This window comes from Camelus bactrianus, chromosome 11 (genome assembly GCF_048773025.1).
Source record: "Camelus bactrianus isolate YW-2024 breed Bactrian camel chromosome 11, ASM4877302v1, whole genome shotgun sequence".
NCBI classification, from domain to species: domain Eukaryota; kingdom Metazoa; phylum Chordata; class Mammalia; order Artiodactyla; family Camelidae; genus Camelus; species Camelus bactrianus.
This window is the reverse complement of record NC_133549.1, coordinates 80,079,420-80,097,793: the sequence shown is the minus strand read 5'-3', so window position 1 is coordinate 80,097,793 and position 18,374 is coordinate 80,079,420. Positions and strand designations below refer to the sequence as shown.

Genomic DNA, 18,374 nt, shown 5'->3' with positions numbered 1-18,374 from the left:
GTTCGTGTCTGGCCTTTTGTTAGCCAGCAGCGCTGGGAGTTTGGACCCCGCTTCCTTCCATGCTCTGGACTTCCCCCTCAGTTGCGCGTATTCTGAGTTGGTGCTGAGGCTGGAACCTCTGTGAGGATGTGCCGCCAGCCTAGTAGGCATTAGTGTTCGGTCTCCCCCACCCCTAGCCCTGAGATGCCTACCAGGGGTCAGGGATGACCACAGAGTCCCGCTGAAATGCTGTCCCCTCTACCAGCTGGTGGTGTCACTGAGACTGGTTGGTTGGGTGCCTGTGTTGAACTCTCCCTGTGGGCATGCCTCCCATTGCGCCAGCCCACAGACCTGCCTCTGGAAAGCCTGGCTCTCCTCCACTGCACCCCGGACCCTGCAGGGGCCAGGCCCGCCCCCTCAGACCTGGTAGTGGGCACCCTCCCGTCTTGCATTCATCCCTCTGATTAGAACCTCATGCTGATTTAACTTAGTGCAGTCCATACCCTGCCATGGCCTCACGTGAACTGGTCCATCCTTGCCCTGTTAACTGGCTCTGTCTCTGCAGCCCAGGCATTTTTTTTTCCCATCCCTGTTGTGCAGGGGGTGCTCCCAGACACCCCGTCTATCATCTGAGCTATGGCTGGGACCCTGGAGTCCCAAACCATGATCGGGACCAGTGTCCTTCTCTGTCCTCTGACCACTTCCTCCTAAGGGAGCCTGGGCAGAGAGCAGAGGACCAGGGCAAGATGCCAGGAACAGAAACCCTCAGGCAGGGGAGGGACCCTCAGGCAGAGGCCACACATTGGCCCTGAGGCTGCGGTCACTGAGAGAGGGGCCTTGCCAAGAGACAGAACCTGGGGACTCTAGGGAATTCCATGACTTACTGAGAGAAGTTCAAACTGAAGGAAAACAAGTCTCATCTTGAATGTGTGTCAGCCCTGAACAGAAGTTGCCGTCTCCGGGGAGGAGTGGCCCTGACCTTTGGGCCTAGGGGGCCGTTCCTTTCCCACGGCAAAGTGCTCCCTCCTGGAGCAGAGAGCTGGGCCTTATTGAGCATCTCGGGATTCTGCAAGATTTTAAACATGCCCTAACTGGGGCAAACAGCCCTGAGAGCAGTGCGAAACTGTACCCCAGAGTCCTGGAAAATCAGATTTGAAATGAAACGCCACCAATTGCATAGAGTTATCATGTGTTCCCACACCACGACACGTCCTCAGTGCACTCCGATGCCTTCCTTCCTGTAGGTCAAGTTCAGGAAGGTTGTCGAAGGGATGGATGGGGGCATCAAACAGGCAATTTCCGCCAGTACATTTCCTGCCCTTTTGCTTGACCTCTTCTTTTTAAAATTTTTTAAAAATGTTAAATTAAAAAAAAATTTAAGTATAATCGGTTTACGATGTGTTAATTTCTGGTATACAGCATAGTGATTTAGTTATACATATATATGTATGTTCCTTTTCATATTCTTTTTCATTATGGGCCATTACAAGGTATTGAATATAGTTCCCTGTTCTATACAGTAGGACCTTGTTGTTGATCTATTTTATATATGGTAGTGTCTGCAAATCCCAGACTCCCAATTTATTCCTCCAACCCCCTCTTTCCCCCTGGTAACCATAAGCTTGTTTTCTGTCTGTGAGTCTGTCTCTGTTCTGTAAATAAGTTCATTTGTCTCCTATTTTTTTAGATACTACATATAAGTGCTACCATAGGATATTTTTCTTTCTCTTTCTGGCTTACTTCACTTAGCATGACAACCTTTAGCTATTGTAAATAGTGCTGCTATGAACATTGGGGTGCATGTATCTTTTTGAGTTAGAGTCCCCCCTGGATATATGCCCAGTAGTGGGATTGCTGGATCCTATGGTAACTCTATTTTTAGTTTTTTTAAGGAATCTCCATATTATCCTCCATAGTGGCTGCACCAAACTACATTTGCACCGACAGTGTAGGAGGGTTCCCTTTTCTCCACACCATCTCCAGCGTTTATCGTTTGTGGACTTGCTTGAGCTCTTCTTCTGGGTTGGAGATAATGAAATATTCGCAAATGGGTGAAGTTAAAGTGGACATTGTATTACCTGTACAGATAGCAGGTACAGCTGAAATTTTCCAAGTTTTCTGGTGCATCCACCTCCTCAGGGATAAACAGTCAGGTGCCCAGACTATATGTTGGATAAATTACAGGCACAGCTTTACTGTGGTTTGTGAGCTTAGTTTATAGCATTTTTCAGTCTTTTCTGAACCATCAGAGATTTTTAAACATACCCCATAATCGAAGTATGGGATTTAATTTATAAGTGATTTGTTCAGGATTTTGAAAGACAGAGATGTGATTTCAAAGAGAAGCTGAAGATATGTGCTCAGAGCTTAGATAAATCACTACTTGCTTCATTTGCACAATTTCGAATAGCAGTAGTAACGTTACAGAACGTTTATTTCGTCTGTAAAAGGCAGGCCCCTGTGATGGTTAAAGGCTCTACGGCCGTGCTGCCTTGGTTCATATCCAGGCTCTGATTGCTGTGTGCCTGTAGCTAATTTTTCAACCTCTCTGATAAAATTGGGGCAATAATAGCCCAGCATGTAGCGTTGCTGGGAGGATTTCCCGAGTTAGTCTGTATAAAGTGACTCCAACAGGTAATGGTGAGCCCTGTATAAATGGTTCTCTTCTTATTCAGTCAGTATTTCTGTGTGATTCTTCTACATAGGACAGCTTGTAAGGCCCATAGAACAAGGATGAAATAACACACAGCCCAGGCCGTTGAGGTCTGCATCTAGCAGGAGACCCAGAGAAACAAAAGCATGGCAGCACCATGGGACACCCACGGAGCTGTCACGGGCACCCAGAGGGGGTGCCCCTAACCCTGTGTCAGGGGGCAGCGGTGGGAGGGAAGGCTTCCTGGGGGTGAAATTTGGGCCAAGTCTTGAATGATGAGTTTGAGCGTTCCAGGAGAAGAGGGATGGGGGAGGGCAGCACAGGGAGAGTGGATGATGGTGAGGTCTCCTGGCCAGTGTGACAGGAGGGACAGTGAGGAGTGCCAGCCCAGGCCGCCGGGCTCCAGTACTCACGCACTAGCCCAGGTGTGCCCGGAAGCTTGGATCTGATTGTGAGAGCTTTCATACAAATAAACAAGGAGTAGACACTGCGGGAAAGTCAGGGCAATGGAAGGAGTGGTGGGAAGGGTACGGATGCTGGGGATGGCCGCCACTGCCCTGCATCCCTCGGCTTTGAAAATTCCAGCGGGCTCTGGTCACAGGCATCGATTTGTGGATGTCGTCCCCTCTGTCCACATTCACCCGAGCAAGCAAGGTGGCCGGGCAGGGACGGCAGACTCGGGTGTGTGTCCCTTGGCCTCCCTCCTCCATCCCTGATGCTGCTGCTAGGACATCTGGTCCTCGCCCCACCCCCGGGGCTCAGGCTCAGCTTCCTTCTTCTAAAACCTGCTGGACGGAGACAGTCATGAGGAGGGTGGGCCTGTGCAGTGGGGCCTGGTTGGTATTCCTGAAGAATGTTCCACCTGGTTTCGGTGTCAGTTCGAACCGTGCCACCTAGCACCTTGGTGATGGTGGACCAGTCACTCAGCTTCTCCGGGAGTGTTTCACCCTCCACAAAATGGGCACAAACGCGTCCTTGTCCCTGTGGCTCAGGGGCATCGTGAGGATTCAGTGAGAGGAGAGCGGCCGTGGACTGAGTCCCCGTGACTGCCCATGGGCTGCCCGTGCACCTCTGCGGTGGAAGGCTTGAGGCGAGTCATTTCAGATCCTCATAAAAACCCTGCAAGGCACAAATTAATCTCCCCAGACTAAGAACATGAATAAAACTGCCAATGGTTAGACGGATGACCAGCCGTCTGTACTATTTATGAATCTCTTGATTCCAGGTGACGGAAAAGCCAGCTTAGGTGGTCTTACCCGGCCAGGGGCTTGGCTGGCTCACCTGACTGGGGATGCTGCCATGGGGTGGTTGGGGTGGTGGCTTCCGTTCCCGGCCCTTCTCCTGGAGCTGACGACTTGCAGGCAGCACGTGCCTTCACCCTGGGCTCGTGAAGGAGTCATCTTGCTTCCTAACCGACAAACACAGGTGCACCCCTCTGTTATGGGACCAGCCTGAACCAAGCACTGTGGCCAGAGGATAAGATTGTGCTGAGCAGGGGTTAGGGTCAATCCCACCCAAACGTGTGCCTTCAACCCTGGGTGGGCAGGGGTTTGGGGGTGGGAGGGGGTGCTGGGCAGGTCACCCCAGTGACCTCTCCTTACCATTATTCTTACGACCCAAGACCAACACACATGGAACCACTAAATATTAATGAAGCACCTCCCAATCTTCCCAGCTGGCAATCAGATTTTAAACTTACCAGCAAAACCACGAGCCTGGCCAGACCTCCGTGCAGACTTTGTGAAGCTGGCAGGGACTGCAAAGAAAGTGCTCTCCCAGTGAGTCCCAGCAGAACCTCTTGCGGGGGGGTGTAAGCTGTTACAATTAAAGGCCATGGTGGGGCTGTGGACAGGGAGATGCCATGGCAACTCCTTCACAAAGGAGCAGCTTTTATTCTGATGCTGTTCACAGTTTGTGTGCAGAAGGGTCATACGCAGGATGGAAGCAGCGGGAAATAATGCATTGAGACTCCCTAAGGGTCTGCGGGTTCCTTCTGGCTGCACCAGCTCTGGTGCAGTTTCCCCAGGACTCTGCCATGTCCGCTCCCTATTCAAGGACTCCAAGAGCTGATTCCACAATAGTGATGATAATAATGCTGGTAAGATCATAATAGCTCACGCCCATTGAGGGCTCCCTCCATACCAGACACAGTTCTATGTGCTTGACGTGTATCACTCATTTATGAAAAAGAGTCATTTCAAGGGAGTCCACCTGGAAAGCAAAGTTCTGCGGCTTTTCCACAGCCCCTGACGTGTGCTGTTGATTGACTTCGTGCGGCCCAGTGGCAAGGGAAGCCCATGGAGCACTTTCAAAAGCCCAGAGCGAGATGTCGGGAAATTCGCCCAATTTGCACAAGTCCTTGGCCTTTATCAGTGGCAGCTGACCTTCTGTTGGTGGGGGGCACCTGCTCAGAACTGAGGTATGTAGGCAGCGGGAAAGGAAGCACATGGACGGTTCTGAAGGTAAAGTGGATCAGCGGAAGCAATGACCTTCAAAGACGACGTGGAGCAGGAAGGGCCTGAGAGACAGCTCCGGGAAGCAGGCCGGGAAGGATGCTGTCAGGACCGGATCGCACACCTTCCTCAGCCCTGCCCGCCTGCAGAGGGCTTCCTGCGTCGGGATCCCTTGCCTGACCGACCACACTTGACATCCCAGCCAACCCAGTTCAAGCTACACCAAATCCTTCTGCAGGGCATGACGGACAGCTTTGTGCTGGGACGAAGAGCCCCTGCTCATCCAGCAGGAAATGGGATTAAACAGACCCCAGGGAGGCGTAGTTCAGAGTTCATAACGTGGAGGCTCAAAGATTGCCTGAACCAGGGGAAACACCTGGTGTCTGGGAGGTGAAGGTTGGATGTCTGTGTGCCCCTCAGTGGGAGCAGTTAGTCACCCCTCTGGTGTAGCCCAGAGAGAGGTGGGTACTGACGGAGGCACGAGGCTCCTGCACTGGCTCAGTGGTTCAGCAGGAGGATGCTCTGAGCTCACGTTTAGCTATGAAAGCAAAGCGTGCCTGGGTCTACGGTTCTTCATTTTATGTTCCTTGGTGGGATCAGCTCAGTTTAGGCTGTTTTATCTTTTTTTTTTCCTCCTCCCAAACACTCTAAGCTATAGAGTGGAGGCACAGAATTCCCACATGGCCGGCCCACCCACCCGCACCTCCATTTTGACAGCTGTTTATTTCAGACAATCCTGGGGACAGGAACGTGCTCCCCAGTCTTGAGTCAGGATGGCCCTTGGTCTTGGTTGGGCACAGTCACTGCTGCTGCCTCCAGGACCCCAGCACTCAGGCTGGCCCCTCTCCCTCCCAGCGGGACAGCGCTTTGAGCGCTTGGATTGAGTACAGACTGAAAATGCGCTGTCTGGTACCCTCTCTTTGGAGAGCTGATTTAAGCCCGGGGCGGCCATTGTGGCTCTGGCTTGATTGACCTTCAAAGTGAGGCTTCATTTTCCCATCTGGGAGGTCAGAGATTGTGGATGTCAGACACTTTTCACAGTGCCTTCCGTAGGATAGACAGACACAGCTCTTATTAACTTTAGCTTCTGCAAAATATGATTGCTCACAGTTTGTTCAATGCCTGGCAAGATCCAGGTTGCTGGCTTTACCTGGTGTCCTGGGGCGGCTGTCCGTGGCTCAGGGATGCAGCCTCCCCCTCCCGCCTGCTCCCCTGCTCTGTCCTGGGCTGGTACTGCACTGTCACATCTGTGGCCACAGGAGGGCACACTGTGCTCTCTTGGGCAGAAAGATTTCCTGGTCAGAGTTTCACTTGAAAGTTATAGACTTCCTGCAGGACCAAGACCGGGCACCGCGGGATCCCCAGTGGTAACAGGGTTCTCCCTGGAAGCATCATGAAATGCCTCAGCCCCACTACTGCACCTGCACACTGGAGATTAGGGTCCATGCTGTCTAGTCATTTCATGCCCCTTCTCATTCAGGCTGCGCTATCTCATCTGACCCTAATAATAACCCTGCAAGACAGAGAGCAAGGGTGTGTCTCTCCATTTGACAGGTTTGGGGGATGAGACCCCGGGAATGAGTGACTTACCCTGTGTCACCTCTCTAGTCAGAGTGGAACCATATTTGGTGCCAGCCGTCTGCCCCTATCCAGTGCCCATTCACTAGATCCAGCCCCCACATGCCACAGAGCAGAGGTGCCCAGCCTCTGTGGGACAGAGATGCCTATGAGAGGCGGCCAGGCCGGAAGCTTGTACATGTCACAACAAGGGCCCCACACGTGCGCCTCCTGCCCCACCCTTGTGGGAGCCAAAAAAAACAGCCCTGTTCTCCACAAATAGCAATTCTCTCCCATCACACAGCCCTCTAATTTAGACACAGCTTCAGCCTTTTTTTTTTTTTTTTTTTAAATCTTCCTTGGTTTGACTTGTTCCAGCAATGCTCCCTCCCTCGGGACACAAAATATTCCAATCTTAGATGTAGGGTAACTTTTCTTGTGAGTGAATCATAAAGGAGACTTTCTTAGCCAAAAATTCCTACCAGTCCTGCTGGCTCAATGGGAGACGTTAAGATTCGGAGAGAACAACCGTCAGGCGTGTGTCATTGTAGTGACTCATTGCGTGTGACGGACGGCTCAGCATTGAAGTATGAATTAGAACTAAATTTAGTTAAGTGCAGTTTTACTGTTTTCAAGGAGAACGGTGATGACAAAGCAGATCTTTTTCAGCTCTCTGAAAGCCCTGGACATAAAGATGAAAGTTTACAATGTCCCCAAAGTTTCATTAAAGAGCTGAAGAATTGACTGCAAGAAAAGAGAAGAGGAAGGGGAAATGTTACTTGATTTTTCAGGGCATGAGGTGCAGCTGGGGAGGACAGTCCAAACTCAGAGGCAATAGACACAAAGAAAACATCAAATGATTTTAACAGAAACAAATTACCGTGCATTTAACAAAAAGCCAGAAGTCAAAGAAAGTTGGGGACAATATTTGCAATAAACATGTCAGATTGATGTAAAAGGTGCATGCAAATCTGTAAGAAAAATGCAAGATCTCGATAAATAATAGCAGAAGTTGTCCATCCGTCATTCATAAATGAGGAAGCACATTTAGACAAACACAGGACACGTTCATCCTCACTGGCAAGCAGAGAAATGCATATTTTTTCTCATTAAATGAGTCATTTTTTAAACTGGTAAACCTGGTGTTAAAGAGCATGGAATATGAAAACGAATATACGTATGTTCTTGTATGACTGAAGCATTATGCTGCACACCAGCAATTGACACAACATCGTAAACTGACTATACTTCAATAAATAAATATATATATAAATTATTTTTATATATAAATACAATTTTTATATATAAATATATATCTATATATACACACACACAAAAATAAAGAGCATGGAAATATAAAATACCCTTATCCATTGGCCAAATGGTTATAAAGCAGTATGAATTTGTTGGAAATAATTTGGACAGTAGGGATTAAATAGCCTTTCATATGATCCCCCTCTGGGAACTGGTAAGTCCCGCTCTAAGAGTCCATCCTAAAAACAAAAGTCTAAGAATGTGAAACCATTATGCACACATATATTTATAGCAATGTTATTTATATAGCAAACTAGGAAACCAATTAGATGTTTAGACGTCAGAGAATGGCTAAGTAAACTGGGGTATACCTTCTCGCTGGAATAGCATGAGGATGTAACAATATGGAAAATGAAGATTAAGTAGAAAGAAGGATGCAAAATTGTAATACATTATTATTAAAAAAAATATATTAGGACCAATATATAAGTTTAAAAAATTTTCTTTGTTTTTGGAGGGGTAATTAGGCTAATCAATTAATTTTTTTTAATGGAGGTACTGGGGATTGAACCCAGGACCTTCTGCATGCTAAGCATGTGCTCTACCACTGAGCTACATCCTCCCCCACAGTGTGTAAGTTTTGTGTGAAACTTATGTTCACACATAAAACCTGCACATGGATCTTTATAGTAGCTTTATTCATAACCTCCCAAACTTGGGAGCAACCAAGATATCCTCCAGTAGGTGAATGGATAAATAAACTCTGGTACATCCAGACAATGGAATATTATTGAACATTAAAAAGAAATGAGCTCTCAAGCTATGAAAAGACATGGGGAAAACTTAAATGCGTATTTCTAAGTGAATGAAGCCAATCTGAAAAAGCTACAGACTGTTTGATTCGAGCTATAGATGGCATTCTGGAAAAGGCAAAACTATGCAGACTGTAAACGGATCAGTGGTTGCCGGAGGCGGGGGAGGGAGGGATGAATAGGTGGAGCCCAGAGGAATTACAGAGCCTCAGAAACTATTCTGTGTGATACTATGATAGTGGATACATTGTTTGTCCACACCCATAGAATGTACAACACCAGGGGTGCATCCTAATGTAAACTGCAGACTTTGGGTGATAGTGATGTGTCAAGGTATTTCATCAGCTACAACAAATGTACCACTCGGGTGGGGGATGTTCATCATGCCCGGGGAGGGGGGGGGACAGGGATCTATGGGAACTCTCTGTACGTTTTGCTCAATTTTGTTGTGAGCATAGAACTGCTCTAAAAAAATAAAGTCTATTTAAAAAAGAAAGCAGGAAAGAGGGAAACGTCTGGAAATATTTACCAAGTTTGTGTTTTGGTTATGATAGGCTTCTTTCCTTTCATCTCCATGCCTGACATGACCATTTTAAAATGTGAACATGCATTCATTTATAATGGAGAGAAAAAAATAAACATTTCAAGAGTTTAAAAAGCAATGAAATGAAGCCGTATGTGTGGTTGTGTGTTTAAACAATTCTGAGGGTTTCTGATCCCTTGTTTTCTCTTAGTGGCCAGAGAGTTTTGGAAACACGCATTCCTTTTTGGCTGTTTGTGAATTTACACGATTGACCCCGTATTCTAAAGCCATGGCCAGTTAGAATTTCTGTTCCCCATAAAAATGAGCTATCTTCTGGGGATTCTCAGTGGTGAACTATATTCTTGGAAATTTTCCCACAATGTGTGATTCAGTCTTTGTTTATTTTTAAAACTCTAGGATTCTATTAGAATTGTCTGTTTTCTTTTATTAAATATATGTAGGTATTTATTTGTATTTAATTTACTGTTTTTCAAAGATTATACAACCTCCGGCTTTAATAAATTAAAGTTTAAAAGTACAGTTATTCATTTACAAATATATAAATACAGTGCTCATTCTCCCTATCCAGTCTCCCATCTGTTTCGTTCCTTAGCATGGACATGCTTAAAACCACTATTTTTAAATCCTTGTGAATATTTCCAAAGTTTCTCTGTGTTTGTGTGCCTAAGTACTAATATCTATTATTCTCCCATATTTCTGTACTAAAAATGACTCATTTTATGCATTGTCCAACTCCTTGCTTTTTCACTTAACAATGTGTCTTTCCTTTTCAGTACATAAACAGCCTCTTCATCCCTCGTTACAGCTACAGAGGACCCCATGTGTGGGTGTCTGTGGATTCACCATAATTTCCTTAGCCAGTCCCCTGCTGATGGACAGTTAGGTTGTCTCTAATCTAATGCTGTTACGAATAGCACTGTAATGTACATCTTGTACTTGTGCAAGGATATTTACAGAATAAACTCTCAGAAGTGAAATTCCCAGGTCACAGAGTATGAGCCTTTGTTTCTGATACCCCTATTATTCTGTTGCCGAATTATTCGCCATCAGGAAGGGTTTAGACTCATACCAGCAATACTTCTGAGTGCCCGATTCCCCACAGCCTTGCCAAAACAGTGCTTTGCCTTAAGTTTGATGGTTGCTGTTCTGATACTTGGAGAAAGAAAGTGCAGTACATTTTAATTTGGATTCCTCTTTCATGAGGAGATCTTAGCATGTTTTCCTAGGTACGAGCCTCTCTTCTTGGGTGAAAAACCTTGTACCACATTCATTCATTTTGATTATTAGGCTGTTGGTCATATCTTACGGATTTCTAGAAGTCCTTTTTGTATTAGGAGGATAGCTTCTCTTGGTACCTACCTGGTCGGAACATGTCCCCAAGGATAAGAGATTCTAAAAAAGAGATTTCCCTCTGGGTTGCTGGAACCCATAAGATGTATTTGAAATAAGACTGATGGCCATTCAGGGAAGTGTGTGGGCTCCACCCCAGAGGTAGTAGCATCAAGAACACGTCTCACATCAGGCCAGTCTTTTGTGTCTGCTGCTTACTAACAGTGTCCCTTAGAGCAAGTCACTTAGCATCTTTGGATCTTGGTTTTCTTACCTGTAATATAATGCTCGTCAACCCCATCACTTTGGGTTATAATGGATAACACATAGAAAGAATTACACAGATAATCACCAAGATAATTGAAAATACAACACTCCTGAGGGTTGACTCAGCTTTTACCTTGGAGGCACTGGTCCAGCAGGAGGCGATAGCGTGAATGACCAGGGGGACCCTAGGGACTCCTGGGTGCAGCTCCCCAGGGTCCTTTCTCACTTGCACAAGTGCTGCTCTGTCTCTGGATTGTGGGCCACAAAGAAATGTACAGGAAAGCTTGTTTTAGGGGACTTCAGGGGAAGGGAAGTGTTTCGTAATATCTTCATAGCCTACTGGTGAAGTCACCAAGCCAGACCATGTAAACCCAGGTGCAAACCACCAATCTATTCATCCCTGAAGAACAGAGACAAGCTAGCCCTGGGTCTCTCCAGTGGTTTTGCAACTTTAAACAGCACGTTATAAATCCCTAATTCATCTCATCATCTTTATCTTAGCCAAGGGTCAGTACCAGATCTCCAGACATCCCTGGAGACAAACACAGAGTGATCCCAGCTCAGCTGTAGGAGAACCCTACCTCATACACATGGGGCACCCAAAACTATTGCTTCCTTTCCTTTTGTCTGGAACAAACCTGCCTCTGCCTTCACCAGGACCTTTTTCTTCTACAGCTCCGGGGAGACCGTCACCAGCGTGACCAGCTTGGCCCCACTGCAGCCCAAGAAGGGCAAGAGGCGGAAGGAGAAACCCGACATTCCTCCCGCAGTCCCTGCCAAAGGTAGGACCCTAGCCAGCCGTCGTCACTCATGTGGAGACTGCCACGCTTGATCAGAAGTGGGCGTGGGGTTTCATGTGAGATCAGGACGGGGGAGCAGGCAGATGGAGGACACGACAGCCATGATCATATGATCTGGAGAGCCCCACCTAGCTTCTGGTCATAACTAAGCCCCGTCCCTGAGGCAGGCGGGGGGCAATGCCAATGGCCAAGGTTGGCTTTAGCAGGGAGCTGGAGGCAGGGGTCAGTCTCTCCAGACTATTCCACACTGTATTTCGCTTTGAACTATTAACATGCTCTGCACATAGCAGAGTGGGGCAACCGCATCCTCTTGGTTCGTTCAAGGCAAAGAAGGCTCTCTGATTCTCCAAAAGATGTCAGCTAGGCGTGTCATTTACTTTGGGTTTGGCCTGGGGATAAAATGAAGGTTAGCCCTTGACTCCAGTTATGACTTAGAGTGGCACAAGTAAGGCAGATGGGCGTTTCCAGAGTTGAGGACTAAAACGCTTCCTCAAATAACTGTGGCCAATTTAAGAGAAGTTCATAGGTCAAAGAATTTGATACGGAGTTAGGAATACAAGGATTGCCCAGGTGAACAGCTTAATAACAAGGCAAGATACGTTCTGTCCCTCAATTGGGACTTCACGCGTGTCTCCTAGGGACGCTTCGAGCCCTTTGATGAAAGGCAGTGGTGTTGAGACTGGGTGGGCAGAAGGGGCTGGGAGGCGTGGGTGTTCCAGGAGGCATGACACGTGTGGGTCTGGGGAGGGAAGGCAGCGGAGAGCCGCTGCTCTGGGCCAGGTAGGCTCCTGCTGTATTGTCTCATTCCGTCAGAGTAGACAGTGCCCTCCCTTAAGAAAGAAGAAAATGACACTCAGAGAGCCACGTGGTGGAGCCTGGCTTTGAGTTCAAGTCCCAGATCATCTAAATACTTGTTATCTGCATGGCGTTGGGGGAAGAGCCTCAGTTTCCTCCTCTGTCTAATGGGGACAGTAAGACCCTCCCTGATGACCTCACCAGGCTGCTGTGAGGGTCAGAGGTCACTGCTGTCAGTGTTAGTGTGCAGTTAGGATGAAGCCCTAGGGAAGGTCCCAGCCTCAGCCTTCACCAAGTGCCTCTGGTTCTCACCTGCACACCTGACCTCTTTGTAGCTGGTGGTGTTTCATGCAATTGTTTTGTTGACCTTGTTGCGGGGTCCCAAGGCTGGGAACGGACCACCCTTCCCCGAGGGGCACCAGACTGGCTGATACTTAGGTCAGAAACTCGAGCTCTCCCACGAGGGCGGGAAGGGGCCCCCGGGTCTCTGTGTCCACGCTGCTCAGGGTACGTGGGCTTTAAGAGTCCTGGCAGGAGTTGCAGACTCAACCCTTGACATGCTTCCACAGCTCCCATCGCCGCCACGTTCCACAAACCGAAGCTGCTGAAGCCACAGAGGAAAGTCACCCTGGTGAGTGACCACAAGCTGCGTGCTGTCCTTTCGAGCCTTGAACACACTGAGGTCCCAGGAGGGCCTTTATTCACTCAAAACACGCTCCAGGTTCTTGACGCTTTGTCCCCAACAGAGCTGCTCTCTCTTCTTGGGTCAGCTTTTGAGCCAGCTTTTCTGTACCTAGTTCCCAGAGTGGCTTTCTTTTTCTTTTTGGAAGTATGGTTGATTTGCAATGTTGTGTTAGTTTCAGGTGTACAGCAAAGTGATTTTAAATATATACAGAATATATATATTCTTTTTCCGATTCTTTTCCATCGTGGGTTATTAAAGATATTGAATGTAGCTCCCTGTGCGATACAGCAGGTCCCTGTTGTTTATTTTATATAAAGCAGTGTGTATATGTTAATTCCAAACTTCTAATTTATCCCTCTGCCCACCTCTTCCCCCTTTGATAACCATAGTTTGTTTTCTACGTCTGTGAATCTATTTCTGATTTGTAAATAAGTTCATTTGTGTCATATTTTAGATTCCACATATAAATGGTATCATATGATATTTGTGTTTAAACTCTGTCTGACTGACTTAACTTAGTATGATCATCTCTAGTCCATCTATGTTGCTGTAAATGGTATTATTTTATTCTTTTTTATGGCAGAGTAGTATTCTAACGTGTGTGTATATATATATATATATATATATATATATATACACACACACACATATACCACATCTTCTCCAGAGTAGCTTTGTAAAAATTCAAATGGAATTACTTTTTGTTATCAATGCTTCTTTTTGAAAAGAAGGAGAAAAGCACACTCAAGAATGGGTAAAATAGAAAGTGGACCAGTTGTATAAATTTGCCAAATAACCTCTCTGAAGAGTCTACTGAAGAGCTTTCCAGGAAATATACTTCTTTATTGTCAGCTAAGTTTACATGCATGGAAGCGTTATAAAGATGCTACGGAGTTCCTGTCTACAATTTGCCCAGCTTCTCCTGACGTTGCCATCTTATACAGCCACGGTGTATTTGTCAAAACTGAGAAATCACCATCAGTACCTAACCGGTAACTGCACTCCAGACTTTGACCAGATTGCAGCAGTATTTCCATGGATGTTCTTTTTCTGGTCCAGGAGCCAATCCAGGACATTACATTGCATTGAGTTGTCATGTCTCCTTAGCCTCCTCCAATCTGTGCCACTGCCACTGTCTGTCTTCTGTGGCCCTGACACTTTGAAAGAGGAGCAGCTAGTTCGTTTTTAGAACATCCCTGGATTTGGGCTGCTCTGAGGTGTTTCTGATGATTAGAAATGAGGTTACGGACTTAGGGGAAGAACAACACAGACGAGATCCTCCTTTCTCATTGTGTCATGTGGAGGGGACGTGCTGTCCACGTGTCTCGTAGTGTGCATCTTGGCCACCTGAGTAAGCTGGTGTCTGCTGGCCTTCTTCAATATAAAGTTAATATTTTTTCCTTTTCATATTCAATTTGTTAGAAGCCAGTCACTAAATCCAGGTGGCACTCAAGGGGAGGAGAGTTAAGACTTCATGGACATATATGAAAACCACTGCAGTAATTCATACGTATTTTAGGGGAGACACATCAAGCCTATACAAATATCCTGTTTTTCCTTGAACTCTCGTCTGCTCATTTTAACGTTTTGTGGTGGATTTTGCCTGTAGTAGTTATTACAATGGGGAACTGATGGTGATTTTCTGTTTTCCTCAATCCATCTACACTTACTACTTGAAATTCTTCTATAAGGAAGAGCTGGACCCCTTCCCTCACTGATTTACTCACTAATTTCTTTGTATCAGTGGGGATGCATGGATATTTCATTTTTTTAAGTTTCTAGTCATACTGTTATTTAATTTGTGGCTAATTTTGTTCAGCAGCTGTGTCTTTGGCGGGGGCGGGGAGAGAAAGGGAGAAAGAAGGAGAGGTAGAGAAACGGGCAAGCCTGTTCTAAAATGTCTACGTCCTGCAAAGGGCCAAGACAATCTTGAAGGAAAAGAACAAAGTGGAGAATTTCTCTGCCAAGTCATGAGCTTTACATTAAAACTGCACTAATTAAGCCAAACATTAAGTCATGATATGAGCAAGAACAGACAAATAAACCAAAGAAGCAGAATAAAGAGCCTCAGACGTCTCTACGTATGCACTGTCACTTGATTTTATGACAAAAGTGACACTGCAGTGCAGGGAAGAGGGGGTGATCTTTTCAGTACATGGTGATGGGTCTGTTGGATATTCACATGAAAAACGATGACCCGTAGCCGGTACTCCACACATACAACAATTAATTAGAGAAAGTCCATCCACTTAGTAGGAAAAGCAAAAAGAAAGCTTCCTAAAAATAGCATATCTGCCCCTCATCCGGGTGAGCAAAGATTTTTCAAACAAGATACATAATGGACCAGCCATGAGGGAAAAGTTGGAAAACTTTGGACTCCATTGAAATTTAGAATGTCTGTTCTGCTTCAAGATACTTGTTCAAAAACGAAAAGGGAAACCACCCATCCGGAGAACATCTCTGTCATGCAGAGACCTGACAGAGGACTCTGACCTAGAATTTGTGAACACCTACAAATCAGTTAAAAAATAAAAGAAAAAGACAACTCTCCAAAAAAATAGGCAGAAGCCTTAAATTTGTGCTTCACAAATGAAGCTATACAAATAGCCAGTCAGCTCATGAAAAATACTTAATCTCATTGGCATCATGGAAATGAGCTTAGAAGCAGGAGGGCTGAAATGAGATACTTATATGGTTTCTCTTTTTTTTTTTTTTTTCGGTCTGTTTTTTCTGATCCGTTTGGAATTCAGGAATGGATCCAATTTTGGCTGTCACTCTTTTTTTGTCACATTCTTTGTTATTTAATTTTATGTTTCATATTTCAATAGTCATTACTTGGTAATTTCATTAAACTTCATTACTACGTGCTAAATAATTATTTAAACTTAACTTTTATTCGTTTCGTGATAACTTTTTTTGAATCTAGTGTCCTCCCGCCAAATATATTTCCCTTTACATTTGGGCAGTTTGTCTATGAATGGAATTCTAGTTTCGTAAACGTTCTCCACTCTGTTCTGGGAAACATGCTAAGCACTTGATGTGCATTTCTGTGTACTTCCCACATTGCTCGACGTAAACGACGAAATCCTTTTATGGCCTCTGATGCCTCGTATCATGTAAGCCGTATGTGTCACTTAAATTTTCCAGGAGCCACGTTAAAGAAGTAAAAAGGAACAGGTGCAACCAGTTTTAATTATATCGCTTACTCAGCCCAATATATCAAAATATTAGCACTGAACTGTATAACCAGTATAAAAATTATTAATGACATATTTTTCATGCTTATTGTTGGACTGTGTCTTCAAAATCCTGTGTGTATGTTACACGTACTGCACATCTCATTTCAGAACCACATTTCAGTGCTTAATAGCCACATTTGGCCAGTGGCTTACCATCTTGGACAGCACAGCCCTGTCGTGGTCTAGCCTCTGTTGCCTCTTCGACATCATTTTTATCACTGTCCCCCTTCCTCATTCCCTTCCGACTATTCTGGCCTCCTTGCCGGTCCTGAAGCAAGTTCTGGTCGGGCCTTTGTGTCTGCTGTCTGCTCTGCCTGGACCGTCCTCCCCAGGGTATGCCTGGGGCTTATCACTCAGCCCCGGGGTCTCTATTCCAACATCCCCCCAAGGAGAAGCCTTCCTGAAACCCTGTGCAAAGCACCACCCACCATACTTTTATATTTACCTACTAATTGTGTCTCTCTTCTGTCAGAATGCAAGGTCCGAGAAGGCAGGGAGGTTGTCTGCTCTGGTCCCTGCCGTGTTCTCCCCATCAGACCAGTGTCGAGCAGGGCGGGGATGTGTTGTCGATTTTGCACACCAGCTTTGTGGAGCAAGTTATGTCATTCTGCTTTTATAGCGGGCCCCAGGGAGACTCAGAGTCAGTAAGGTGATGGTGGACGACTTACCCAAGGTCATGCAGCTTGTGGGCTGTAGTCAGGACTTGAACCTGTGTCCTTCTGGATCCAAATGTAAGAGTTTAACCAGCTTATTTGAAACCTTGCCTCAGAGTGGAGCCTGGATCTCTGTGTGTGGTTCTGACACCCTCTTGAGGGCTCGGCCTTGCCCCAAGGCTATTGTGTGCCCAGATTTCCCACCATTCTCCTGGAGAGGATGGGTCCTTTGTTTTCCCAAAGAGAGCCTCCTTTTGTCTGCAGTGAACTGTGGGTTCCGAAGGGCTTTTCGTACAGTGTGATTTCGTCTGGTTCGTATCATCAAAAATCCCTCATCCGTTCTGCTCTACTGACTACACCTGTGTCTTGTCTTCAACTGCAGCAGCGGAATTTTTGCTGATTTTGGTAGCTCTCTGGTCATTCTGTGGGCTTTGGGAAACTCAGTTGAACATAAAGGCTAAAACTCTCAACTTGCCTTGGAGCATCCTGCATCCTGTGGGTGAGAGTCAGTCTCCCCAGATAGAGAGTCTGAGCTCAGTCTCCCTGAGCTGGGGTATCACTGCACCTCTGTGTGTGCATGTGGGTATCTTTTCCATATCTTTTCTTCTCAGTCCTGATCTTTATCAACAAACTCAAGAATGATTATGCTTTGTAAATTTCCCCCACCTCACATTCTCTCCAAGTTTCTTAGGGCTTCATGTTTCTAATCCAGTCTCTCACCCCTGGTAACAACAGAAACAGATCTTTTGAAGTTCCAATTATATATCCCAGGGGTTTAGAAGAAAAAGCACTTTTTGCATGTCATATTTAATTGTCACACTAAGTCCCTCCCATCCCCACATTTGCACGTGAGGACACACACACACTCTGTTTAAGAAGAGTGAGTCCCGACAGCCCACAGCGGGGAGCATTGCGTTTCCCGTGCTGCTGCCCCCAGGGGGTAGGGCAGTGCCATCAGCCTTGAATGGACAACTTGCCCTAGTCCACAGCTAGGCGGGCCCCACCTTTCATTAACCCACTGAACAAAAATCAGTTGTACATCTAGTGGGTACAGAATGCAGCTTTATGCAGTTGGGGGCCACTTAGGAACAGAGTGGATTCAACCGCATTTTCAAAAATAACTGGTCCTAATCACAAACTTTTGTTGCTGTTTGGGTGTGTGTCCGTTTGAGCTCTTTGTTCCTGCTTCTCTGGATGGAGAATCAACATAGGAAATTATTAATTGTCACAGAAAGTAAGTCGGGCCAGTTATGTGCATTTCAAAAAGGCTTCTTTCTTTTAAGGAAATAGCCCCCGTGACAGTTCTTAAATGCCAAATGTCCTTAGATCAGTTAAGATATGAAAAGACTTAAAC

At 46.1% G+C, this 18,374-nt stretch overlaps 1 protein-coding gene across 3 annotated transcripts in view; it reads left to right on the top strand.

Annotated features, from left to right (window-relative positions):
- The window catches only part of VSTM4 (V-set and transmembrane domain containing 4), an 89,418-nt gene that overhangs the window by 45,961 nt on the left and 25,083 nt on the right, over window positions 1–18,374 (top strand). For all 3 annotated transcript variants that reach the window (XM_074374369.1, XM_074374370.1, XM_074374368.1), the window contains 2 exons: window positions 11,524–11,630; window positions 13,013–13,074. In XM_074374369.1, the coding sequence (XP_074230470.1) occupies window positions 11,524–11,630; window positions 13,013–13,074 (169 nt within the window). The remainder of the gene's footprint in view (window positions 1–11,523; window positions 11,631–13,012; window positions 13,075–18,374) is intronic.